General features: G+C 49.4%; 2 protein-coding genes across 8 annotated transcripts in view; one reads left to right on the top strand and one right to left on the bottom strand.

Annotated features, from left to right (window-relative positions):
• PMS1 (PMS1 homolog 1, mismatch repair system component) overlaps positions 1-13,282 on the bottom strand; it is a 440,797-nt gene extending 427,515 nt beyond the window's left edge. For 3 of the 6 annotated variants that reach the window (XM_077275414.1, XM_077275416.1, XM_077275418.1), the window contains exon 1: positions 13,098-13,282. Coding sequence is in view for 3 of the 6 variants with exons in the window: in XM_077275413.1 (XP_077131528.1) it covers positions 13,098-13,138 (41 nt within the window). In the remaining 3 variants the exon portion in view is untranslated. The remainder of the gene's footprint in view (positions 1-13,097) is intronic. The other 3 variants (XM_077275413.1, XM_077275417.1, XM_077275415.1) reach the window with 3 other exon arrangements.
• Positions 13,177-22,409, top strand: part of ORMDL1 (ORMDL sphingolipid biosynthesis regulator 1) — a 55,747-nt gene continuing 46,514 nt past the window's right edge. The window contains exons 1-2 of one of the 2 annotated variants that reach the window (XM_077275439.1): positions 13,177-13,396; positions 21,252-21,432. In XM_077275439.1, the coding sequence (XP_077131554.1) occupies positions 21,259-21,432 (174 nt within the window). In that variant the 5' untranslated portion in view covers positions 13,177-13,396; positions 21,252-21,258. Of the gene's footprint in view, positions 13,409-21,251; positions 21,433-22,409 lie in introns of both variants that reach the window. The other variant, XM_077275440.1, reaches the window with a different exon arrangement.

Raw genomic sequence — 22,409 nt, 5'->3', positions numbered from 1 at the left:
TTATTGTACAAATTCTTGTGTCCCGGCAGTGATATCCTGTATGCAATTTGAGAACTCCTTATGTGACGACCACCTGACAGACCAAAAGGCACTGGATCATATATAAATGGAACCCACTGGCTCTTTTGGTTTCCAAAAAGGTTTCCTCAACTAGAAGGTTGAGCATTTTTTTCCATTACTAGGGAGTGGTCTCCTAGCTTGTCAAAAAATTAGTAGGCACTCCGATACCTCTTTCAAGAGACGTAGTGGAGGGTCTCCAAAACATTTTTTTCCCATTATTAAGGAGTGGCTATTTGTGGAAGCTCGGCTCACTTAGCTGCTCCTCAAGGTAGACACAGGCACACGTGGGGATAAAGTCTCTGGGTGGTTTATTGCATCATAAACCCAAAATAGTAACAGAAAATCAGCCTTTCTCAAAAGGAAATGAAAAGTTCATAAACAGTCCTGCCCAGAATTTCTGGGCCAACATATACGGCAGCTCTCACAGGAACGTCAGCTTAGAGGATTCCTTGCCTCTACACAACACAGACAAAAGAAAAAAAAGTGACTGGACATTTATTTCCCCAGCCACACCCTTGAGGTGGAGATATGGTGAGTTGGCATCCTGCCCATCTCTTACCTACTCACCTAAAAACCCACACATAACATAGTCGCTTAACTCTTTCAGTACATGTCATGCTGAAAAGAAACTTATGGGTTTCTAGATCACGGAGGAAAGCAATCTCCCCTTACATACCGTGCCAGTGACCCTGTCACATATTCCCCCCCACTTCCCAAAGCCGCAGGCTTTAGCACCTTCAGACACCAAACAGGGAATTTGGGAGAGGGCATCTGCATTCCCGTATGACTTCCCGGGCCTGTGTGCTACATGGAATTTGAAATCCTGGAGGCCTAAGAACCACCTAGTCACCAGGCTATTCTTACCCTTTTTCTCCCTTAACCATCTCGGAGGGGCATGATTGGACACAAGTTTGAACCCCCAGTCTACTATATAATATCTCAATGTATCCACGGCCCACTTTATGGCTAGACACTGCTTCTTGATGATGGCGTAGTTCTTCTCTCATGATGACAGCTTCCGGCTCAAATACAGGATGGGATTTTCTTCTCCATTTATTACTTGAGACAGCACGGACCCAAGCCAACTTCAGACGCATCTGTCTGGACCACGAACTCTTTGCTGAAATCTTGTGCTACAATTACCGGATGTTTACACAGCGTTCGCTTCAGTTCCTGGAACGCCATCTCTGTGTAATCAGACCATTTAACTATTGTCGATTTGGTGCCTTTGAGAAGATCTGTCACTGGCGCGGCGATCATAGCAAAATTTCCTTCCCTATGGCACATTTTTTCAGAATTATCGTTGTTCTGCCCATTAATGTGCAGTATGTTAATTCACAATGTATTACCAGTTATCACCATTAGAGGTCATTAGGTACACATTTATCCTGTTCCTGTATCCAGGAGCATTTTGCTTAAGGCTATGTGCACACGTAAGAAAAGAGGTGCAGAATTTTCTGCACAAAATCTGCATCTCTTTAAGCCTGTGTTCTGACTAGAACCGCCCCCCTGGTTTCCCAGGCAAGAGTAGCCATTTTCCCACGGACCTTGAGTATTACACACGTGTTCCTGACTCTCTCTTCCTACAGATCATTGCTCTTGATAAGCGGATTCCGGTGAGGCACAAATGTACTTACATGTGTGTGTTATGTTAGAACAGTTATGCAGCCACTGTGTAGCAGAGTGTGTAGTTAGGCATGTTGTGCTTTGTTTCATATTGCTGTTTCTCTGTAAGCAGATAGATGTTTGCCTGTATAAAGTAGTACAATGCTGACAGCCTGAACTTGCCCTAAGATAGCCATGATAACTTTGTATCTGCCTTATGCTGTGTTAGCGCTGTAATCTGTTATTCATGTTATTGCATCCTGTAACATGCTGTAATGTGCCAAGTACTGCACTGTTATTTCCTTTGTAGTTTTTACCTGATCATCCATTATATCACATATCTCACAATATCATCTACTATTGTTGTTCACCATCTCAATAAATATAGACTTAAGAACCTATACAGTCTGTTTACTGAGGAAATGGATGAAGGTTTAGCCGTATGCTAGAATCCACACCGCATCATACGTGGAGGAAGGCAGAACAATTGTGAACCACACATTTTTAAAGCATCCAGAACTGCCTGTACCTTTGCAGATGACTAGCCCAGTCAGGGCTAAAGACCACAATGTCATTGAGGTACGCTGCGCCATACTTCTTATGCAGAGCCATGATCTGATCTATCGCCCTCTGGAAGGTGGCCAGAGCCCCTTGCAGACAGAAGGGCATCCTGGTGTATTGAAAACATCCATAAGTCGTCAAGAAGGCCGTCTTCTCCTTTGCACTCTGGGACATGGGGATATGCCAATAGTCCTTCGTCAGGTCCAGGGTTGTAATATACCTTGCAGTTCCAAGTCTCTCAACCAGTTCGCCGTGAAAAGTCAGAGAGGCCCGGCGCCTGCGCACTGCAGTACTTTACTCTGCCCTCAACAGGGCAGACAAAGTATGCCTGTGCCAGAGCCGCAGCGTGAAGACAAGAAGAGGACGTCATCGTAAGAAGATGGGAGGCCCCGGACCAGAACCGGACCGGGACCGCCCCTGGGTGAGTATAATCTAACCTCTTTTTCTCATCTTTTTGGATACATCGGGGGCTTATCTACAGCATTACAGAATGCTGTAGATAAGCCACTGATGCTGGTGTGCTTAGCTCACCTTCGATTTTGGGGGTGACAGGTTCCCTTTAACTTCTTCAGCACATAGCATGCTGAAAATAAATTTATAGGTTTCTAGATCATGGAGGAAAGCAATATACATGACACGTCTCCCCTCACATACCGTGCCAGTGACACTGTCACAGTATCCTAGACTGGTAATGAGCATGCACTAAATGCATGGGCCAAAAAACATTTACTCCTAGAGGTATACATACAGTACAGACCAAAAGTTTGGACACACCTTCTCATTTAAAGATTTATCTGTATTTTCATGACTATGAAAATTGTACATTCACACGGAAGGCATCAAAACTATGAATTATATACTTAACAAAACAGTGTGAAACAACTGAAAATATGTCTTATATTCTAGGTTCTTCAAAGTACCATATATACTCGAGTATAAGCCGGCCCGAGTATAAGCCGACCCCCCTACTTTTGCCACAAAAAACTGGGAAAACTTATTGACTCGAGTATAAGCCTAGGGTGGAAAATGCTGCAGCTACCGGTGAATTTCAAAAATAAAAATAGATGCTCCATACCGTTCATTATGGCCCCATAGCTGTGCCATATAGTGCTCTGCACCGTTTATGATTGCCCCATAGCTGTACCATAGAAAGCTGTGCCATATAGTGCTCTGCACCGTTCATTATTGCCCCATAGCTGTGCCATATAGTGCTCTGCACCGTTCATTATTGCCCCATAGCTGTACCATAGAAAGCTGTGCCAAATAGTGCTCTGCACCGTTCATTATTGCCCCATAGCTGTACCATAGAAAGCTGTGCCATATAGTGCTCTGCACCGTTCATTATTGCCCCATAGCTGTGCCATATAGTGCTCTGCACCGTTCATTATTGCCCCATAGCTGTGCCATATAGTGCTCTGCACCATTCATTATTGCCCCATAGATGTACCATAGAAAGCTGTGCCATTGCTGCTGCTGCTGCTGCAATAAAAAAAAAAATGACATACTCACCTCTCTTGCTTGTAGCTCCTCAGCGTCCCGTCCCGGCGTCTCTCTGCACTGACTGATCAGGCAGAGGGCGGCGCGCACACTATATGCGTCATCGCGCCCTCTGACCTGCACAGTCAGTGCGGAGAGACGCCGGGAAGATGGAGCGGCGCCCGGCGTGTGGAACGCGGACAGGTGAATATGTAATACTTACCTGCTCCCGGCGTCCCGCTCCTTCCCCCGGACAGCTGGTCTTCGGTGCCGCAGCCTCTTCCTCTATCAGCGGTCACCGTTACCGCTCATTAGAGAAATGAATATGCGGCTCCACCCCTATGGGAGTGGAGTCCATATTCATTTCTCTAATGAGCGGTCCCACGTGACCACTGAACAGGGGAAGAGCTGCGGCACCCGGAGACCGTGGGACTGCAGGGACAGCGCCAGGAGCCCCGGAAGCAGGTAAGTATGCCTCAGCGCCCTCTCCCCCTCACCCGCCGACCCTGCCGCCGACCGTGACTCGAGTATAAGCCGAGAGGGGCACTTTCAGCCCAAAAATTTGGGCTGAAAAGCTCGGCTTATACTCGAGTATATACGGTAGCCACCTTTTGCTTTGATGACGGCTTTGCACACTCTTGGCATTCTTTGATGAGCTTCAAGAGGTAGTCACCGGGATTTTGATAAGAGTCAACCTGTCAGCATTTTAAGTTGACAGGTGGATGTGCCTATCGGTTATGATACCTCCGATGGCACTAAAAACCCGCTCTGATAAAATGCTAGCGACAGGGCAGGGCGGAACCTCCATGGCGTAGAGAGACAGTCACATGTCTAGATTGGATACCCAATAGTTGTAAGACACAGAGAATGCTGGTATGGTCAGCAAGGTACTCCATCATCTTCCAAAACGTTTCCCTCCTTGTCAGAGTACCCAGCGCATCAGGGCCTTGGCGCTCAGAGAGTCTGAGAAAATTGTCCCAGACCTATGATGATGTTTCACTGCCTCGGCACAGCAGGGGGCATCTCCCAGGTACACTCATGTATGGCCCAACAGGGGGCAGCTCCCAGGTACAGTCATGTACGGCCCAGCAAGGGGCAGCTCCCAGGTACAATATATAGACTAAAGTTGCAATTGCACTCTCATATCAAAAAAAGAGCGGTGCTTAGAGGAAAAAAACAGAGATCTGGAACGGGAATTAAGGAGGAAGGTTGCTTTGGAGCTCCATTATGTCACTTTAGCGGAATATCATAAGGTAAAAACGAATACCGAGAGGTCTTCCTGTCTCATTGAGACCCACATTATTCCAGGATAAACCAGACTTTTGTCAAAAATTCGAGGGCATTTTAAATAAATGCTCCATGGACATTATAGTATTAACCATCGAGTAACTTCAGCTCTATTCACCTCTATTAAGCAACAATTAACAAGTACTTTATCGGCAGATAAATTGGATCAAACTTTACAAAAGACTAACAAAATCATTGAGGATTTCAGAATACAGCTACAAGAGAGGAAGAGGAGGAAATTCTTCCGTGATACCGAAGACTACCACCGTAATCAAGTTTACAAATGGCAAGATTCTACTTATTACAAGGAACGACGCGATTACCGGCGGACCGACACTTCAGCATCATCAGGATCAGAAAGCGATTATGGTCCACATACTGCCCATTCTATATTAGAACAAAGACGGGGCAAACCCACAAGAGGCTGATGAGGAGGAGCCGCAGAAAACATTCCGTTCGACAACACACGAATACGCACGCGTTCACAGGTGGGGACAATCAGATCGTTATCCTCCTATAACCTCTCCCTCGCAGAATTACAGGTTTTACAGAAGGGACTTTCCTTCTGTCCAACCCCCTCATTTGATGCCTTCGTTTTAGGTCAGGAATTACATCGATTCTTTAGGACACTAAGACTAAAGGCTCATTTTCAAGGAGAACGAGGTGATAGTACTGATACTGTGTCTTCATCTCAGGGATCTGGTCTTATACCACCAGATGCTCAGTTTGTACTTAAAGACCTAAATCTTCATATACCCAGTAGTTTTAGTCCTCCACGGTCTTATCACCCTGTGGAAACCTATATTGCTTTGGTTCAGAAGGATATAGCGAATAATCTTCAACATATTCATAGGGGCACTCTACGGGTACAGCGTAATTTATCTACATATCAGCAGGAAGCAATTAAGACATGAAAAGGAAATAAACAAATTGTAATAAAGTCAGCAGACAAAGGGGGTTCAATTGTGGCATTAGACAAGGTACATTATGTCTCTATAGTTCAGTCTCTCTTGTCTGATGAAATTACATATGAGAAAATCGAGAGAGATCCTACATTTGAGATAGCGAAGGAAATACGAGAGGTCGTTGACCATTTCACCATGAATGGCACTATTGATAAAAAATTGAGTGAATTTCTTATTAATCAATATCCTATCACTCCCGTTTTTTATGTTCTTCCTAAGGTACATAAGAACCTTTGGAATCCACAAGGTCGGCCTATAGTGGCGTCAACGAATTCTACTTTATCACCTTAGACCGCATTCTAACCCCTTTATTACCATGTATTACATCTGATTTTTTGACTAAATTAAAATCTATTGGTCCTGTCCCCTCAGGATGTCTTCTAGTGACCTTAGACGTAAATAGCCTTTACACCTGCATAGCTCATGATCGAGGTACTGCAGCAGTACAACAATTTCTTCTCAAGCATACTCCTTTTTCAACTTCACAGGTGGACTTTTGTCTGAGGATCCTTCATCTTATTTTACATCGGAATTTTTTTCTTTTTTCTGATCAATTTTATATACAGAAAACTGGTACAGCCATGGGGTCCAATATGGCACCCCCCTATGCCAATATTTTCATATCTGTCTCTTGGTGATTTTTGTACCATTTCTCCCATGTTTCAAAAGGGCTCCTAGTTTGAGAGATAATCTAGTAAAAGCGGACATTGGTACAAAAATCACCAAGAGACAGAGTTTCTTTGGCACTCCAAGGGAAGGCACCTTCCCGTGCTTAAACTGCGTTCAATGTAACAATGTATTGAAAGGGAACGTAGTCAGACACCCATACTCCGGTAAAGAGTTTAAAATCCGAGGATACTTCACATGCAGTTCAACCTACGTAGTGTATGTAATTAAGTGCCCCTGTGGGCTCCTGTACGTAGGGGAAACAACGCAACCCATCAGGGACCGCATATCCAAACACAAATCTACCATACGGTGTAGCAACCTCTTATTACCATTACCTCATCACTTCCATACGTCGGGACACAATATTTCACAATTACAGTTTCAGGCTCTGGAACATGTTCCCATACAACGCAGGGGGGGTAACAGAGTACTTATGCTTAAAAAACGTGAGGCCTACTGGATCCACTCCTTGGACACACTATCTCCAAAAGGACTCAACAGGGACTATGAGATATCGGCATTCATTTAAGGAAATATCCAATAGATTAGGATGATCATTGTATTGTTTTTTATATGACCTGTTTTGATATATACTGATATATTTTTTCTCATTTTATAGAATCGACTATATTGATGATGACTGCCACAGCACATGTCTTCACTGGATCGTGCACCATTCACTGTGCCACTTCTCACCACGGTCCGCGTCGAAATCTATCCTATTTGACACCTCGGTATATGTACGTGCCACTTATAAGCACCCTGTTGGTTTAATGTGTATCACCCATGGTCCATACAAGGTACCGAACAGGTTATTCACGGTTATAGACTTTTTACCCACATATAGTACATGACCATCTGCATGGTTACTATTCCACCATGCTATACCAGTGTTATCCCACCTTACCAATTGTAAGAGCTTATTATAGGGCATTTCACCACCGTCCCTTTTACCTCCTTCCTTACAGTTACCTCCTCTCACTCATTCAGCCCATTGGAGAACACTCACACCTATAGCCTCTGGTTACCCATAGCTCACATATGTAGGTCCGCCCACCTGGCGACGCCACTACTGAATAGCTTATCCATTATCATTATTATAAGTTAATTACCCATAAAGTAGGCTCTAAGCCACATACTTATATTACAGACAAACATGAGCGGTTTTCTCATTGTTAACACTGCCAGATAGGTTGGAACGCATCTCCACGGCGACTGTGGAACGCATACACCCCTCTGACATACACGGCTATGCATTTCCGGTCCGGCCGCCATCTTACCACGTCACTTCCGGTCAGACGCACACAGGGGATAAAAATAGCGCCGAGTGTAGCATGATCCCCAGACAAGTGGCGGATACCGCGTCTGCTAGGATCAGGTCTCTACAACGGCATCTCCACAGGTATGTGAACACCACATGCTCCAGGGACACTACACCCTGTATCCGTACATGATACTTAGTTCCATTTATATTTTCCTCAGCCTACGGATCCTTTAGCCAGTCACCTCCGGCACATGTCTCCCTCTACCCGGGCCAGCCTATCAGAGGTATAATACCAGTAAGGGTTAACATGCTTACATTGAATATAACATACCAAGTCACAGGCATAAATTTATATCCCTCCTCCCTTTCTTCTCCATTAGAGCTACATAATCTTCTCAGCAGTTCTGTTTCCATTATCTCTGTATGCTCTCACCAGGCAATGACTTAGTGTAAGTATCACTATTCCACCAAATATATTACCCTGCATACCACTTCGGTTCACATAGTCATGCACCATTGCTCTCTTTTGCTTTCTTTTGTTGCGTTAATTTAGGCACCACGCATGACCGGTATACATACAATTATAGGTGTCTATACGGCAAAAAAAGACACAATACGGTATGTGTTTCTCCCAAAATATGTCTTGTCCACCGTTGATCACTATTTCTGAGCGGGAATATTATATACGGTTATACTCTGACATAGGATTTCTCATTATTCTAAAATGGCTCCTTGGATTAATTGTATATACCTTGTTTTGTTTAATGTACCCGGCTGTTTATACACTGTATTATAATTTGTTTTTTTGAATGTTATAGTGACTGACGAAAGCCTATTTGAGGCTGAAACGTTTCCCCAGTGCTACATCAGCACCAAATAAAATCTGCAAATATACTTAAGTTGAGTGCGAGACTTCTTCTTTCTAGCTCCCAGGTACAGACATGTAGAGCACAGCAGGGGGCAGCTCTCAGGTACAGTCATGTACAGCCCAGCAGGGGGCAGCTCCCGGGTACAGACATGTACAGCACAGCAGGGGGCAGCTCTCAGGTACAGTCATGTACAGCACAGCAGGGGGCAGCTCCCAGATACAGTCATGTACGGCCCAGCAGGGGGCAGCTCTCAGGTACAGTCATGTACAGCCCAGCAGGGGGCAGCTCTCAGGTACAGTCATGTACAGCACAGCAGGAGGCAGCTCCCAGATACAGTCATGTACAGCACAGCAGGGGGCTGCTCTCAGGTACAGTCATGTACAGCACAGCAGGGGGCTGCTCTCAGGTACAGTCATGTACAGCACAGCAGGGGGCAGCTCTCAGGTACAGTCATGTACAGCACAGCAGGGGGCAGCTCTCAGGTACAGTCATGTACAGCACAGCAGGGGGCAGCTCTCAGGTACAGTCATGTACAGCACAGCAGGGGGCAGCTCTCAGGTACAGTCATGTACAGCACAGCAGGAGGCAGCTCCCAGATACAGACATGTACAGCACAGCAGGGGGCAGCTCTCAGGTACAGACATGTACAGCCCAGCAGGGGGCAGCTCTCAGGTACAGTCATGTACAGCCCAGCAGGGGGCAGCTCTCAGGTACAGTCATGTACAGCACAGCAGGGGGCAGCTCTCAGGTACAGTCATGTACAGCCCAGCAGGGGGCAGCTCCCAGATACAGACATGTACAGCACAGCAGGAGGCAGCTCCCAGATACAGACATGTACAGCCCAGCAGGGGGCAGCTCCCAGATACAGTCATGTACAGCACAGCAGGGGGCAGCTCCCAGATACAGACATGTACAGCCCAGCAGGGGGCAGCTCCCAGGTACAGTCATGTACAGCACAGCAGGGGGCAGCTCTCAGGTACAGTCATGTACAGCACAGCAGGAGGCAGCTCCCAGATACAGACATGTACAGCACAGCAGGGGGCAGCTCTCAGGTACAGACATGTACAGCCCAGCAGGGGGCAGCTCTCAGGTACAGTCATGTACAGCCCAGCAGGGGGCAGCTCTCAGGTACAGTCATGTACAGCACAGCAGGGGGCAGCTCTCAGGTACAGTCATGTACAGCCCAGCAGGGGGCAGCTCCCAGATACAGACATGTACAGCACAGCAGGAGGCAGCTCCCAGATACAGACATGTACAGCACAGCAGGGGGCAGCTCTCAGGTACAGACATGTACAGCCCAGCAGGGGGCAGCTCTCAGGTACAGTCATGTACAGCCCAGCAGGGGGCAGCTCTCAGGTACAGTCATGTACAGCCCAGCAGGGGGCAGCTCTCAGGTACAGTCATGTACAGCACAGCAGGGGGCAGCTCTCAGGTACAGTCATGTACAGCACAGCAGGGGGGCAGCTCTCAGGTACAGTCATGTACAGCACAGCAGGGGGGCAGCTCTCAGGTACAGTCATGTACAGCACAGCAGGGGGCAGCTCTCAGGTACAGTCATGTACAGCACAGCAGGGGGCAGCTCTCAGGTACAGTCATGTACAGCCCAGCAGGGGGCAGCTCTCAGGTACAGTCATGTACAGCACAGCAGGGGGCAGCTCTCAGGTACAGTCATGTACAGCACAGCAGGGGGCAGCTCTCAGGTACAGTCATGTACAGCACAGCAGGGGGCAGCTCTCAGGTACAGTCATGTACAGCACAGCAGGGGGCAGCTCTCAGGTACAGTCATGTACAGCCCAGCAGGGGGCAGCTCTCAGGTACAGTCATGTACAGCACAGCAGGGGGCAGCTCTCAGGTACAGTCATGTACAGCCCAGCAGGGGGCAGCTCTCAGGTACAGTCATGTACAGCCCAGCAGGGGGCAGCTCTCAGGTACAGTCATGTACAGCCCAGCAGGGGGCAGCTCCCAGATACAGACATGTACAGCACAGCAGGAGGCAGCTCCCAGATACAGACATGTACAGCACAGCAGGGGGCAGCTCTCAGGTACAGACATGTACAGCACAGCAGGGGGCAGCTCTCAGGTACAGTCATGTACAGCACAGCAGGGGGCAGCTCTCAGGTACAGTCATGTACAGCACAGCAGGGGGCAGCTCTCAGGTACAGTCATGTACAGCCCAGCAGGGGGCAGCTCCCAGATACAGACATGTACAGCACAGCAGGAGGCAGCTCCCAGATACAGACATGTACAGCACAGCAGGGGGCAGCTCTCAGGTACAGACATGTACAGCACAGCAGGGGGCAGCTCTCAGGTACAGTCATGTACAGCACAGCAGGGGGCAGCTCTCAGGTACAGTCATGTACAGCACAGCAGGGGGCAGCTCTCAGGTACAGTCATGTACAGCACAGCAGGGGGCAGCTCTCAGGTACAGTCATGTACAGCACAGCAGGGGGCAGCTCTCAGGTACAGTCATGTACAGCACAGCAGGGGGCAGCTCCCAGGTACAGACATGTACAGCCCAGCAGGGGGCAGCTCTCGGGTACAGACATGTACGGCACAGCAGGGGGCAGCTCCCAGATACAGTCATGTACAGCACAGCAGGGGGCAGCTCCCAGGTACAGACATGTACGGCACAGCAGGGGGCAGCTCCCAGATACAGTCATGTACAGCACAGCAGGGGGCAGCTCCTAGGTACAGTCATGTACAGCCCAGCAGGGGGCAGCTCCCAGATACAGTCATGTACAGCCCAGCAGGGGGCAGCTCCCGGGTACAGTCATGTACAGCACAGCAGGGGGCAGCTCCCGGGTACAGTCATGTACAGCCCAGCAGGGGGCAGCTCCCAGATACAGTCATGTACAGCACAGCAGGGGGCAGCTCTCAGGTACAGACATGTACGGCCCAGCAGGGGGCAGCTCCCGGGTACAGTCATGTACAGCACAGCAGGGGGCAGCTCCTGGGTACAGTCATGTACAGCCCAGCAGGGGGCAGCTCTCAGGTACAGACATGTACGGCCCAGCAGGGGGCAGCTCCCGGGTACAGTCATGTACAGCACAGCAGGGGGCAGCTCCTGGGTACAGTCATGTACAGCCCAGCAGGGGGCAGCTCCCGGGTACAGTCATGTACAGCACAGCAGGGGGCAGCTCCCGGGTACAGTAATGTACAGCCCAGCAGGGGGCAGCTCCCGGGTACAGTCATGTACAGCACAGCAGGGGGCAGCTCTCAGGTACAGTCATGTACAGCACAGCAGGGGGCAGCTCCCAGGTACAGACCTGTACGGCACAGCAGGGGGCAGCTCTCAGGTACAGACCTGTACGGCACAGCAGGGGGCAGCTCCCAGGTACAGACATGTACAGCACAGCAGGGGGCAGCTCTCAGGTACAGTCATGTACAGCCCAGCAGGGGGCAGCTCCCAGATACAGACATGTACAGCACAGCAGGGGGCAGCTCTCAGGTACAGTCATGTACAGCACAGCAGGGGGCAGCTCTCAGGTACAGACCTGTACAGCACAGCAGGGGGCAGCTCCCAGGTACAGTCATGTACAGCCCAGCAGGGGGCAGCTCTCAGGTACAGTCATGTACAGCCCAGCAGGGGGCAGCTCTCGGGTACAGACATGTACAGCACAGCAGGGGGCAGCTCCCAGATACAGACATGTACGGCACAGCAGGGGGCAGCTCCCAGATACAGTAATGTACAGCACAGCAGGGGGCAGCTCTCAGGTACAGTCATGTACAGCCCAGCAGGGGGCAGCTCCCAGATACAGTCATGTACAGCCCAGCAGGGGGCAGCTCCCGGGTACAGACATGTACAGCACAGCAGGGGGCAGCTCCCAGGTACAGACATGTACAGCCCAGCAGGGGGCAGCACTCGGGTACAGACATGTACGGCACAGCAGGGGGCAGCTCCCAGATACAGTCATGTACAGCACAGCAGGGGGCAGCTCCCAGGTACAGACATGTACAGCACAGCAGGGGGCAGCTCCCAGATACAGTCATGTACAGCACAGCAGGGGGCAGCTCCCAGATACAGTCATGTACAGCCCAGCAGGGGGCAGCTCCCGGGTACAGTCATGTACAGCCCAGCAGGGGGCAGCTCCCGGGTACAGTCATGTACAGCCCAGCAGGGGGCAGCTCCCGGGTACAGTCATGTACAGCCCAGCAGGGGGCAGCTCCCGGGTACAGTCATGTACAGCACAGCAGGGGGCAGCTCCCAGGTACAGTCATGTACAGCCCAGCAGGGGGCAGCTCCAATTGGCAGCACTGGTAATAAGCAGCTGGCGCGCCTCCTGCCTCTCACATAACGCTCAGTGTGCACAGCTGTCTGCCGCGGCTCACAGTCACATGTACCTTTTGTACTGTCCTCGCCAAACACAGTGCAACTTTCCCATCCATCCACTAAGGTCTGTAACACGAGAGCGGAAGACCCGCCCCAATGACGTCACTCGGACGTCCCCGCAGTCCCAGTGGATGCACCCTGCGTCAATCAGACGCGTCGCTACTTCCGTTCTGTGCGTTCCAAGGGAATAGTGGCCAATGTTCTAGAACCTCTGTGAGGGATATTCTGGTTCCAGCCTCGCCAGAACCTGGTGTTGATCACCAGACGAGCCGGTCACCGGCGCCACACAGAGCGGTGCAGATCACAGTCGGTAAGGACATAGGTAACGTGCGTCGTGCTGATCACAAAATGGCCAAAGCTGTGTGGCTGACTGCTGTGGGAGTGTAGGGGTTAAATTTCGTGGGGACAGGAGCATTGCAGTCACTGCGTAATCAACTGGTGCAAACAGCTGGTGTTTATCCCGAGCTGCACGTCCTGTGGGTGGACGTGAGTGTCGTGGCCTCGTGTATTCCTGCAGGTCACAGTAACGTCCCCGGGAAGTTTCTGTTGCGCACGCAGAGTGGAGACTCACGAGACAGCTCCTCGTCCCCGGACACCGGGCCTTTCCCTAACCCTGTCAGCAGCTACAACGTTCCCTGTGTCTCTCCTCACCGGCTACAGAGTCACCGAGGCCATTTCTGTAGCGCTGTCCGGCTGTGAGGTGATGGGACCCTGCACCCTGCGGACGCTCCTGCTGTAGCGCTGACCGGCTGTGAGGTGATGGGACCCTGCACCCTGCGGACGCTCCTGCTGTAGCGCTGACCGGCTGTGAGGTGATGGGACCCTGCACCCTGCGGACGCTCCTGCTGTAGCGCTGACCGGCTGTGAGGTGATGGGACCCTGCACCCTGCGGACGCTCCTGCTGTAGCGCTGACCGGCTGTGAGGTGATGGGACCCTGCACCCTGCGGACGCTCCTGCTGTAGCGCTGACCGGCTGTGAGGTGATGGGACCCTGCACCCTGCGGACGCTCCTGCTGTAGCGCTGACCGGCTGTGAGGTGATGGGACCCTGCACCCTGCGGACGCTCCTGCTGTAGCGCTGACCGGCTGTGAGGTGATGGGACCCTGCACCCTGCGGACGCTCCTGCTGTAGTGCTGACCGGCTGTGAGGTGATGGGTTCCTGTACTCTGCGGACGCTCCTGCTGTGGCGCTGACCCTGCTGTGAGGTGATGGGACCCTGCACCCTGCGGACGCTCCTGCTGTAGCGCTGACCGGCTGTGAGGTGATGGGACCCTGCACTCTGCGGACGCTGTTGCTCTGACCAGCTGTGAGGTGATGGGATCCTGCACTCTGCGGACGCTGCTGCTGTGGCACTGACTGGCTGTGAGGTTATGGGTTCCTGTACTCTACGGACGCTGCTGTTATGGCGCTGACCCTGCTGCAAGGTGATGGGATCCTGCACACCATGGACGATACTGCTGTAGCACTGACCGGCTGTGATGGGTTCCTGCACTTCGCTGACTCTCCTGCTGTGGTGCTGACCTCGGCTGTGAGGTGATGGATTCCTGCACACCAGGGACGCTCCCGCTGTGGCGCTGACCGGCTGTGAGGTGACGGGATCTTGCACACCATGGACACTCCTGCTGTATAGCTGACCCTGCTGTGAGGTGATGGGACCCTGCACACCATGGACACTTCTGCTGTGGCGCTAACTCGGCTGTGAGGTGATGGGACCCTGCACACCATGGTCGCTCCTGCTGTGGCGCTGACCCTGCTGTGAGGTGACGGGACCCTGCACACCATGGACGCTCCTGCTGTGGCGCTGATCCTGCTGTGAGGTGATGGGACCCTGCACACCATGGACACTTCTGCTGGGTTGCTAACTCGGCTGTGAGGTGATGGGACCCTGCACACCATGGACGCTCCTGCTGTGGCTCTGATCCTGCTGTGAGGTGACGGGACTCTGCACACCATGGACGCTCCTGCTGTAGCGCTGACCCTGCTGTTAGGTGACGGGACCCTGCACACCATGGACGCTCCTGCTGTGGCTCTGACCCTGCTGTGAGCTGGTGGGACCCTGCATTTATATGAAGTCCAAGAGAGCAAGACCAGAGTTTTTTCTCTATGGGTGTGTACTTCTGTTGACCAATCGTAGACAGCAAGCATCAAGCAGAGGAGAAAAGAACATGCCCTCCTCTCCTCCCTGTACAGCTACTGTGCAAATAACACAGCATCTAAAGGTACCGTCACACTCGGCAACTTTGCAAAGAGAACGACAACAATCCGTGACGTTGCAGCGTCCTGGATAGCGATCTCGTTGTGTTTGACACGCAGCAGCGATCTGGATCCCGCTGTGCCATCGCTGGTCGGAGCTAGAAGTCCAGAACTTTATTTCGTCGCCCAGTCGGCGTGTATCGTCATGTTTGACATCAAAAGCAACGACGCTAACAATGGATGTAATGGAGCTAACAACCAGCGAGAACGAGAAGTGAGTCGCCAATACGTCACTGGATCGCTCCTGCATCGTTCTGGAGTTGCTGTGTTTGACGTCTCTACAGCGACCTAAACAGCGACGCTCCAGCGATCTAGTTTAGGTCGGCTCGTTATCTATATCGCCGCAGCGTCGCTGAGTGTGACGGTACCTTTAGAGTTTGATACAGGAAAGATATATATATCTTGGTATTGTGTTATTCAGTAGATAGAAAAATATTTAGAATTGAGAGTCCTCAGTGGTTGATACCTTTTTAATGGCTAACTGAAAAGATGGTAACAAATTGCAAGCTTTCGAGACTACACAGGTCTCTTCATTAGGCAAAGACTAAAAGAAATTCTGAAGAATCACATACCGTATTTATGCACAACATAGCAGAGAAAAAAGAAAAAAAAAAAAAAACATGGATAAGACAGGCGACATGAAGCAGAATTACCATGAGTGATAAGCAGTTATGTCCATAAATATTGGACCAGTTCTTAGATAAGGAATGTTTTATTGTCCTCTGATTGGGGTCTGGTTCTGTTGTGATGACCCCTAATGGTCTGAGGGGCAAGGTATCAACCACTGAGGACTCTTAATTCTAAATATTTTTCTTAGAGTTTGAGCACACATTAAGTATTTGCAGAGTTTTGGGGGTTTTTTTTGTAAATGGTGCGTTTTACAGTACCACAAAAAGAATTATGGTAGATTTCTAGTTACTTTTTATTTTATTTTTACAATCAATACGTCTTTTAAATCTCCAGGTTGTCAATTTTTTCAGCTTTTTTGCAGTGTTTTTCCTCCATTGAAATGAATGTATCAAAATGCCTAGCAATTCCCAGCGCTCGCATTAAGAATGAATGACGTGGTAGTGCGCATGATTGACCTCAGCTACATTCAGTTCAGGCTGGTTGGAGCCCCAGTTCTCGGCAGTGGTGGGGGCCCTGGCCGACAGACCCCCAGCAATTTTAGATTTATTCCCTGTCCTGTGGATAGGGGAGAACTTTTAAACTTGAGAGCGTCCGTTTTACGAGTGCTGATAGACTATATACATATGGAGGTGCACTCAATTGCCCGCCTGTTTGTACAGGCTGACTAGTACTGAAGGGCATAGCACAATCGTTAGTATGACATTGTGTAAGCAGCAGTGCTTCCCCTGTTTACATGGGGTGATGAGCTGCCGATAAGTGTTCATTTTTTGTTTTTTTTTCCTGCCTGAATAAATGATCCAATCACCCAATGAATGAGCTGTTACGTGATTGCTGTCATGTTTACACATGCTAATAATTGACAATGAGCATTCTTTTGAACACTGTTCAAGGTTCCTCATCTATTCTAAATTCACCTTAGTCCTTGCATGAGGCAAGAGAAGGGTAAAGTGTTATCTGATAAGAAGCATTTTCAGTAACAGATTACATAAGTAACTAGAATTGCAAAGTTTACGATCTAGGCTCGCATTGCTGATTTATAGAAGTAAAGGTACCGTTACACTAAACGACTTACCAACGATCACGACCAGCGATACGACCTGGCCGTGATCGTTGGTAAGTCGTTGTGTGGTCGCTGGGGAGCTGTCACACAGACAGCTCTCTCCAGCGACCAACGATCAGGGGAACGACATCGGCATCATTCGTTGAAACTGTCTTCAATGTTGCTGAAGTCCCCCTGCAGCACCCGGGTAACCAGGGTAAACATCGGGATACTAAGTGCAGGGCCGCGCTTAGTAACCCGATATTTACCCTGGTTACCATTGTAAAAGTAAAAAAAAACCAAAACACTACATACTCACATTCTGATGTCTGTCACGTCCCCCACCGGCGTGCACTGAATGTGTCAGTGCCGGCAGTAACAGCGGTGACGTCACCGCTGTGCTCTGCTTTACGGCCGGCGCTGACACAGTCAGTGCAGGAAAGCTCTCGGCAGCAGCGCGTGCATATTAGCAGCGCTCTTGCCGAAAGCAGTTTTAACCCTGTGGACGCCGGGGGACGTGACAGACATCAGAATGTGAGTATGTACTGTTTTTTTTTTTTTTTTTTTTTTTTTTTAACTTTTACAATGGTAACCAGGGTAAATATCGGTTACTAAGCGCGGCCCTGCTCTTAGTAACCCAATATTTACCCTGGTTACAAGTGAACACATCGCTGGATCGGCGTCACACGCCGATCCAGCGATGACAGCGGGTGATCAGCGACCAAAAAAAGGCCCTGATCATTCCCATCGACCAAAGATCTCCCAGCAGGGGCCTGATCGTTGGTCGCTGTCACACATAACGAGATCGTTAGCGGGATCGTTGCTACGTCACCAAAAGCGTGACGTTGCAACGATATCGTTAACGATATCGTTATGTGTGACTCAGCCTTAACCGTTACTCTTCAAGTCTTTACATTCTCATTCTAACTATAGAACTATCTCGATCTACAGAATCTACTATATAATTGTCTAAGGGTCACTTCCGTCTGTCTGTCTGTCACGGATATTCATTGGTCGCGGCCTCTGTCTGTCATGGAAATCCAAGTCGCTGATTGGTTGTGGCCGTTTTGCCGCGACCAATTAGCGACGGGCACAGTCCGGCGGCAAAATGGACGCTCCTTACTCCCCGCAGTCAGTGCCCGGCGCCCACTCCATACTCCCGAGTCCCCTCCAGTCAGCGCTCACACAGGGTTAATGGCAGCGGTAACAGACCGCATTATGCCGCGGGTAACGCACTCCGTTTCCGCTGCTATTAACCCTGTGTGTCCCCAACTTTTTACTATTGATGCTGCCTATGCGGCATCAATAGTTTTAAATAAAAAAAACCTGCTATTCTCACCCTCCGTAGTCCGCCGAGCCGCGTGCGGCTGCCGCCATCTTCCGTTCCCAGAGATGCATTGCGAAATTACCCAGAAGACTTGGCGGCCTTGCGAGACCGCTAAGTCTTCTGGGTAATTTCGCAATGCATCCTGGGAACGGAAGATGGCGGCAGCCGCGCGCGGCTCAGCAGAGCTTCGGTGGATCCCGGTGGGTGAGTATAGAACTATTTTTTATTTTAATTATTTTTTTTAAACAGGGATATGGTGCCCACACTGCTAAATACTGCGTGGGCTGTGTGATATACTGCTGGGGCTGTGCTATATACTACATGGGCAGTGTGATTTACTGCGGGGGCTGTGCTATATACTACATGGGCAGTGTTATATACTACGTGGGCTGTGTGATATACTGCGGGGGCTGTGTGATATACTGCGGGGGCTGTGCTATATACTACATGGGAAGTGTTATATACTACTTGGGCTGTGTGATATACTGCGGGGCTATACTATATACTGTGTGGGCTGTGTTATATACTACGTGGGCTGTGTGATATACTACGGGGGCTGTGCTATATACTACGTGGGCTGTGTTATATACTACGTGGGCTGTGTTATATACTGCGTGGGCTGTGTGATATACTGCGGGGGCTCTGCTATATACTATATGGGCAGTGTGATATACTGCGGGGGCTGTGTGATATACTGCGGGGGCTCTGCTATATACTACATGGGCTGTGTGATATACTGCGGGGGCTGTGTGATATACTGCGGGGGCTGTGTGATATACTGCGGGGGCTGTGTGATATACTGCGGGGGCTGTGTGATATACTGTGGGGGCTGTGCTATATACTACGTGGGAAGTGTTATATACTACGTGGGCTGTGTTATATACTACGGGGGCTGTGCTATATACTACGTGGGCTGTGTTATATACTACGTGGGCTGTGTTATATACTACGTGGGCTGTGTTATATACTACGTGGGCTGTGTGATATACTGCGGGGGCTGTGTGATATACTGCGGGGGCTGTGTGATATACTGCGGGGGCTGTGTGATATACTGTGGGGGCTGTGCTATATACTACGTGGGAAGTGTTATATACTACATGGGCTGTGTGATATACTGCGGGGCTATACTATATACTGCGTGGGCTGTGTTATATACTACGTGGGCTGTGTGATATACTGCGGGGCTATACTATATACTGCGTGGGCTGTGTTATATACTACGTGGGCTGTATGATATACTGCGGGGGCTGTGCTATATACTGCGTGGGCTGTGTTATATACTGCGTGGGCTGTGCTCTATTCTACGTGCCCTGTGTTATATACTGCGTGGCTGCTATATACTGCGTGGGCTGTGCTATATAGTACGTGGGCTGTGTTATGTACTGCGTGGCCTGTATTAACGCATCGGGTATTCTAGAGTATGTATATAGCAGCCACATAGTATAAAGCACAGGCCACGTACTATTTGTCTGCTATATACTACATGCCTCCTATATACTACGTGGCCTGTGCTATATACTATGTGGCTGCTATATACATACATACATACATACATACATACATACATACATACATACATACATACATACATACATACATACATACATATTCTAGAATACCCGATGCGTTAGAATCGGGCCACCATCTAGTATGCCATAAATGTCTAATGTCGATCTCGCCTGTGAGGCCTGCAGTCGTCCCAAGAACAGGGCCCAATCTACTTCAGTGGGATCGCAGCTGTGGCATGCCCTGGTCTCATGAGATTCTACAGGAATTCACCAAACTAGACAAGCAAGCGTGCATAGTTATTTTTTAACTCCTAAAAGTAAATTGGGATATGCCCTCGTTGTCTGGGTATAGCCTCTTTGCATTTTCAGAAAGCTCTTGGCCCCAGACGCAGTTAAGAAAATAAATTGTGCTTTAATGCCCCCTCCCCAGATCCTGAGGGGCGTCTCCAGCGCAACTCCCGGGGGGGGGGGGGGGGGGGGGGGGCGCGTCTCCAGCGCTTCTCCTGGGCTGGGGGGAGGCGTCTCCAGCGCTGCTCCAGGGAGGTGGGGCGTCTCCAGCTCTGCTCCCGGGGGGCGTCTCCAGCTCTGCTTACAGCCTCATTTGTGTCCTTTGAGGCTGTACATTTGGGTCCGGAGACCTGAAGTCAGTTCGTGCATTACAGTCTGTATATGGGCCATGAAAAATTCACATCTGAACCCGGCCTTATAAAGAGAACAAGATGGTTTCTATACAGAAATTAGAAAGTGATCTGTAATCAGATTTCAGAACACAAACTGCATGCATTATGAAATAGGCCCTAGATCTGATGAGATTGGAGTACTTAAAGGGAACTTGTCGCCCCCAAAATCGAAGGTGAGCTAAGCCCACCAGCATCAGGGGCTTATCTACAGCATTCTGAAATGCTCCGGCGCAGGCGTACTTTGCCCTGTTGAGGGCAGAGCAAAGTACTGCAGTGCGCAGGTGCTGGGCCTCTCTGACCTTTCCCGGCGCCTGCGCACTGTAGTTCTTTGCTCTGCCCTCAACAGGGCAGACAAAGTACGCCTGCGCTAGAGCCGCAGCGTGAAGATAAGAAGAGGACTTCATCGTAAGAAGATGGGAGGGACCGGACCGCGACGCCCATCGGACCAGAACCGGACCGGGACCGCCCCTGGGTGAGTATAATCTAACCTCTTTTTCTTATCTTTCAGGATACAGTACAGAATGCTGTAGATAAGCCCCTGATGCTGGTGGGCTTAGCTCACCTTTAATTTTGGGGGTGACAGGTTTCCTTTAAAAAAACTGTCAAAATGTCTCTATAATCCTTTTTGAAAATTTGAGTAATCTAAATCTTCAATTATAGCATGATTGTGCCTATATAACAAAATATGACCATTTACCGATTTTTCTTTTAACTCCCCTTTTTTACAGAGCAAAAATGAATGTGGGTGTAGCGCACAGTGAGGTGAACCCAAATACGAGGGTAATGAATAGTCGTGGAATGTGGCTGACCTACGCCCTGGGAGTCGGTATGCTGCACATCGTCCTCCTCAGCATTCCCTTCTTTAGTGTTCCCGTTGCTTGGACTTTGACTAATGTCATTCACAACTTGGTAAGTTCTTGTTACGTTTGTTTGGACCGTTTCTCTTAATATTCTCAGTCCGAGATCTTCTGTGCGTCGTGTGCAGACACAAGTAAGACACATTACAAACTCCCAAAAAATAACCGTGGCATGTGCAGAAAGAAGACTGAGATATTCTGTTGAAACTTGGAGCCCAAGATGAGAATTAGCAGTCATCATCATCATCATTGTTCGGTATAGTAAATAAAGATTTAAAAGGAATCTGTCACCCCCTTGGGCGTAAGTAACCTATTAATATGGTCATACAGGTCATAGAATGGTTAAAATGGTCATTCCTGTATGCCCATATCTGCAGTCTTGTGGAGAAATTCTCGTATTCGTTTATGGTAATGAGTTCTTCCAGGCTCTTGGGCATTTCTTGTGTGGAAGAAATCTCTTCCTCCGGTCTTCATTAGCATACCAGCACCATCCTATCAGCATCATAGTGCCCTGTGACATGTAGTGGTGGCCCTGGAATCCTGCGCCCTGCAATGTTGCGATTACTCTTGATGTTTCCGCCCATTTAAGGGAATTGCTGCCTCTTCTCCAGTGACTTCCGGCATGGGCAATGATATGGTGCTCTCCCCACTTAATGGCTCATTACCATTAAAAAAAAAGAGGATTTCTCCACAACAAGACCGCAGATATAGGCATACAGGTATGACTATTTTAACCATTCTATAGCTTGTATGCCCATATTAATAGGTTACATATGTCCAAGGGGGTGACAGATTACTTTTAATTAGTATACTTGCCAATTCTTGTACCCCAAACTGAATATGCCCCCTCAGTAGTTCCACATTATACAGCTAATGACTGTATATAATAATGGATCTAAAGTATCCAGCTCATTGCCAAAAAGTTAATGTATCCATCAGCATTGGCAAGCTTAATAAATTGGGTGCATTTTTACATATACATGGCTCCCAGATGGGTGATATCGGCGCTGTTTCTCCTGGCGGTGACAT

The sequence above is a fragment of the Ranitomeya variabilis genome, chromosome 7, assembly GCF_051348905.1.
Source record: "Ranitomeya variabilis isolate aRanVar5 chromosome 7, aRanVar5.hap1, whole genome shotgun sequence".
NCBI lineage: Eukaryota > Metazoa > Chordata > Amphibia > Anura > Dendrobatidae > Ranitomeya > Ranitomeya variabilis.
The sequence above is the reverse complement of the archived record's forward strand: the minus strand, read 5'-3'. Positions and strand labels throughout refer to the sequence as shown.